General features: G+C 42.5%; 1 protein-coding gene across 1 annotated transcript; it reads left to right on the top strand.

Moving 5' to 3' along the window:
• The first annotated feature begins 3,809 nt into the window (after nucleotides 1–3,809).
• On the top strand, nucleotides 3,810–4,913 carry RABIF (RAB interacting factor). The gene is made up of 2 exons (XM_053704739.1): nucleotides 3,810–3,942; nucleotides 4,152–4,913. Exons 1-2 carry the CDS (start codon nucleotides 3,832–3,834, stop codon nucleotides 4,395–4,397), a joined length of 357 nt encoding a protein of 118 aa, XP_053560714.1. The 5' UTR covers nucleotides 3,810–3,831; the 3' UTR covers nucleotides 4,398–4,913.
• The last annotated feature ends 623 nt before the right edge of the window (nucleotides 4,914–5,536 follow it).

The raw sequence follows: 5,536 nt of genomic DNA, 5'->3' as shown, positions 1-5,536 counted from the left end.
ACAAGGCGCTAGCGACACATTTGCAACATTATCTGATTGGTTGTGCTTCCTGTCCATCACGGGCACACAGACTGTGATGAGAGCAGGATGTGATGTCACTAGTTTGGGGGTGGGGCTTAGGTCCGGTGTCTGTGTCGCAGTTAGTTTAGTACAATCAACCTGACTAGATGTGTATTGCTATGCTCTGCAATAAAATAGAGTTGTACCATCATTGCTATGTCCTGCATCTCATGACATGGTGTCAGAAGTTCTGGACTACGCTTCTGTTTCTGATGATGACTATGTCAAAGTTTACCCCACCTGAGCCTTTTGACTTCTCTCAGCCTGCAGCTTGGCCCACATGGCGTCAGCGGTTTCAGCGCTTCAGGATTGCTTCCAAACTAAACAAGGAGAGTGGTGATGTACAAGTTAATTCTCTTTTATACTCTATGGGGAAAATGTGGAGCCAGTGTTCAATGCTTTTACTTTCCAAGAAGTTATGGATAAACTCAGTGCCCACTTTGTGCCCAAAAGAAATGTGATTCATGAGAGAGCTTGTTTTCACAAACGTAATCAGCGTGTGGGAGAATCTGTGGAGTCATTTGTGCGCAGCCTGTATGAACTAGCTGAATTCTGTGAGTTTGGTGTTGCTAAAGAAGAGCAAATCAGAGACAGAATAGTTATTGGAATTGCAGATGCTGAAGTCTCACTGAAGCTGCAGTTAGAGCCTGATTTAACGTTAGATGGGGCTATTAGGATGGCCCGCCAGAGTGAACTGGTGAAAATGCAAAGTGCTGATCTGAGGTCTGAGAGTATTGTGGATGAAGTGCAACAGTTTAGGAAAACTGCTAGTGAAAGGCACAGTGTGAGCGGTAGATCTAAAGTACTGGAAAGGCCTAGTGGATGGGCGCACCATCCTGGTGGCCGCATTGATTGTGCGGGGAAATTTCTTGCCAGCTGTGAGTACAAGCAAAGAAAGTTCACCATGTGGGTGAATGTGATTCGAGGTCAGTGTGTTAACAATTTATTGAGCAGAAAAGCAGCCTGTGACTTGGGCCTCGTGGCCAGAGTGAATGAGATTTCCGAAGATATGTTTGGCGAGTTGGGCCTACTGAATTGCAAACCAGTCCGTATAGCACTTAACAGTGACGCAGTCCCTTACAGTATTTCTACTCCTCGTAGAATTCCGTTCCCGCTCATGCCTCAAGTGGAGAAAGAGCTTATGCGCATGAAGTCTATGGGGGTTATTGAAGAGGTTGTTGAAGCGACTGATTGGTGTGCCCCCATTGTTCCAGTTGCAAAGAAAAACGGAAAGGTGCGCATCTGTGTGGACCTGAAAAGGTTGAATGAGGCAGTAAAGAGAGAGAGATTTGTGCTGCCGACATTAGAAGATATAGCTCCAAAGTTGGCTGGGGCGAAGTTCTTTTCCACATTAGACGCTTCTAGCCCCTGGATCCAAACTGCCGCAAACTGACTACCTTTATTACACCGGTAGGTCGGTTCTGCTTCTGCAGACTCCCCTTTGGGATATCCTCCGCTCCTGAAATCTTTCAAAGGGAAATGAGTTCTCTCCTGAGTGACCACCTGGGCACAGCGGTCGTCATGGACGACATTCTAGTGTATGGGTCTACAGTGGAGGAGCATGATCAGCGTTTAAGTTGTGTGCTACAGGCTATCAAAGAGTCTGGGCTGAAGCTGAATAAAGAAAAATGTCATTTTAGGAAAACTGAATTATGCTACTTTGGGCATATCATCAACGGGGATGGCATCAAGCCAGACCCCGAGAAAATTTGTGCCATTGAACAGATGAAAAGTCCTTCTGATGTACATGAGCTGAGACAGATATTGGGCCTGGTAAATTATGTGGGCAAGTTTCTTCCAGATTTATCAACAGTTTTACACCCTGTCACAGAGTTGCTTAGGAAAGACGTTGCCTGGGTCTGGGGACCTTCACAAGAAAAAGCTTTCCTGCAGGCCAAGTCCCTGCTGGGGTCTGCCCCTGTGCTGGGGTTCTACGACCCTTCAAAAAGGACTGTGGTTAAGCAGTTATGGGTTGGGGGCTTATCGTTTCTTCTACGACAGGAGACATTCTGTCAGGCCCTTACAGGAACTGAAAGCGGGCCAAAGTGTCAGAATTAAACTGGACGATGAGAAGAAATGGAAGACGCCTGCTACGGTAGTTGGCCGCTCCCCAGAACCAAGGTCTTATACAGTCCTTACGGAGGGAGGGACGGTTACATGCCGTAACCGAAGACATCTTCAGTCTGTACCTGAGAGTCTGGAACTGGATGCCTCAGTACCACCGCCGGTGGGATCCCCTGTTCTAAGAGAGGTGCCTTCCCCTCAGCAAGATCACAGCGGGGATATATTTTTGCCTCCAGCAGACTCTATTTCACCATCTTCTGTATCAGAGGACAGTTCTTGCAAAGTTACATCAAGCGGGAGAGTGGTGAAACTTCCGGCCCGATATAAGGACTGACTTTAGCTAGAACAGTGACTGGAAGTATGGGCAGAATAATCCCATGGTCACTGTGGACTAGGGTAGTCTACCCCGATGTCCAAGTCAGGATGTAATTTATTTGTTCATGTTTTCTAACCTATTTGTTTTTATAATGTTCAAAAACAAAAATGTTGTTGTATACTCTGTTGGTGTACCTTGTTATCTGTTGTATGCAAATGTATGCTTCGCCTTTGAAAAAGGGGAAGATGTGATGAGAGCAGGATGTGATGTCACTAGTTTGGGGGCGGGGCTTAGGTCCGGTGTCTGTGTTGCAGTTAGTTTAGTACAATCAACCTGACTAGATGTGTATTGCTATGCTCTGCAATAAAATAGAGTTGTACCATCATTGCTGTGTCCTGCATATGTCCTGCATCTCATGACACAGACCAATCAGATAATGCAAAAATGGCCAAGGGCAGATACAGTCCAGAGCACTCTGTTCTAATCAGAGCCTCGGGTGCCGCAACCGCCTTTGGGAACCTAACCATGGGTCCCATCCCCCCACAACGTCGTGGGGGGATGGGACCCATGGTTAGGTTCCCAGAGGCGGTTGTGGTGCCCGAGGTTTTGATTAGAACAGAACTTTCTGGAGTGTATCTGCCCTCGGCCATTTTTTGCATTAATTGATTGGTCCGTGATGGTCAGGAAGCACAACCAATCGGATAATGTTGCAAGTGTGTCGCTAGAGCCTAGTTTTCTAAGTATGAGTTTATGGGTGAACTTTTGCATTTTGAGATTTGTAGTTCTACTACTTTGTGTGCCATATTTTCATTTTCAATTTGTAGTTGTTCAACTTGGTTACGAATATGATATTTATTTGCTACATGTTGTCCAATGTTATATTTAAATGCATGGAACAATTTATTGTCCTGTGCATTACGTGTGTTACACATATTTAAGACGCTTCCTGTAGTTACAGAGAGGGCTGGTTATTATGAGAGGGGCTGTGGGCTGCAGTGACAAGGGGACTTTAGGAATGCACAGCGACAAACTATGAGGAGCGCATGCGCGGTATGGATTTGCTATCAGAGAGCTGACGGAACGTCACTTCCGTTCGCTAGTCTGATGAAGTTGCTTTTCTGATAGAAGAGAGCAAAATACCCTAATACATGTCATCTGCGTAGCATGAGTAAAAAAGTTGCGTTGAGTGTTGTCACAATAGTTTCCAAACTGCCAGTATAGGTGATGGAGCGGGGACTCGTATTAACTAAAATTTATCATGATACTGAGCGCAAAATACCCGTAGTAAATATGGCAACTCCGAGTATTTTGCTCTCTGTAGCAGATGCGCAGCATATGACAAAGTTGCGTTGCGTGATGTCATGTCCGTCGCCAAAGTGCCAGTAGTTGTGATGGAGCGAGGACTCGTTTCTCCTGATGGAAAGAATGTTCGAGCTGTTCTCTGTCAAAGATGTGGATGCCGAGTTCTCTCTGCCGGGGTAGCCAAGTTGGCGAGAAGGGAGGTCGGAAGTAAACCCTTGTTTGCCCAATCCTATAATTTATTATGTTAAAGTCTATGAATGCATTATTAACAAGTATAACCCTTTCCCTTCTACAGTACAGCTGTTGCAACTGGTTTCCTGCATGAAATTGAAATTTATCCGGGCATGTAATACAGCGTGTGTATAACTTTTTTTTTTTCCCTCTCTCTCTCTTTTTTATTTTTTTGCAGTTGATTCTTCCTTTGATGAAAAAGAAATCTTCTCTGAAAGAAGATGCGCATCCAGATGGAGACTTGCTTGTTGAACACTGGCTCGTACATGACATGTTTATATTTGAGAACGTCGGCTTCACAAATGACGTGGGCAAAGTGAAGTATTTGGTTTGTGCAGACTGCGAAGTGGGACCGATTGGATGGCACAGTCTGGAGGAAAAAAACAACTTTTATGTGGCTCTAGATCGAGTCAGCTATGAGTAAATGGCAGACACCAAATGTGAGGATGAATTTACATTAGCAGCTGATTCAAGACTTTAGCTTTGTTCCAGATTTTTATTACAACTTGCTGGACTTTAGTCTTTTTCAGTTTGCACTTGGTTTCTGTTTTATGTTTTTTCTCAAGTGGTTTGCTGAATACTAGAAGTTTATTTGTATGTCCCTCATTTTGTCAGTTTCTTACCCACACATCTTCTCATAAAGGCCTATATTTGCTATATGACTTTAAATAGCCTTTACCTTTTTATATGCCTACTCTTTGCCTTTTCGACTAACACACTTTTCTTCACTGTGATTCCCACACTTTACAAAATATTATGTTAAGCAATGTCTTTGTGGGCTATTTGATTAACTCCATGGGTGTCTAAGCATTTTTAGGTAATGCTGTTGAGTGTTTAGAAATGACCAACAGGTAGTTAACTGGCAGAAGGAAATTGTGTATTTATTGTATGGCTGGCATCAGGACCATGTAAAGGAATAAATCCAACTTTTTACAAGCTGCAGGAATCTTATTATTTCAATGCAATATATTTTTAATGAGAAGCAAAGAGATTAGAACTAGCTGTAAAAGGGATCCACAATATCACTTCACACCAGTAGAATGTTAGGGATACACTATTTTTTTAACTGCTTATTTACATTTAATAATTGTAGACAAAATGGTGTTTTTTTTAGCAGAAAGTAATCTATAAACTTTTAAAGGGACATTCATTTTTTTGAGATGGTAATATAAAATGATAAATCTTGTGTGTATATATATAAAAAACCTGTACAATATACTTTCATTGTTTATTTTTTACCCTTTTCCTGTTATTCCATTCTAAAATTGTACCTGTTTATATTATAACTGTCCGTAATTTCCACGGCATAGAAGGCTACTTAAGTTACAACATGGCAGCTCCCATTGTTTTATAGACACTAAAACTTTACACTTATTTTGTCGATATTTAAACAGCTAATAACACTTTTAAAAAAAATACATCTACATGTTATTCTCAGACTAATCTTTTCTTTGAATACATTATTCTATCTAGCATTTATTAAGTGTTTAAAAAACAGTCTACACCTTAGTCACCTTAAAGTCCTTACTTTAGGTTAAGCTGCAAGTATCCTCCTTGCACCCC

The sequence above is a fragment of the Bombina bombina genome, chromosome 3 (assembly GCF_027579735.1).
Source record: "Bombina bombina isolate aBomBom1 chromosome 3, aBomBom1.pri, whole genome shotgun sequence".
In the NCBI taxonomy this organism is placed as follows: domain Eukaryota; kingdom Metazoa; phylum Chordata; class Amphibia; order Anura; family Bombinatoridae; genus Bombina; species Bombina bombina.
Note: the sequence above shows the minus strand (reverse complement) of the source record. Positions and strands in the feature narration are given on the sequence as shown.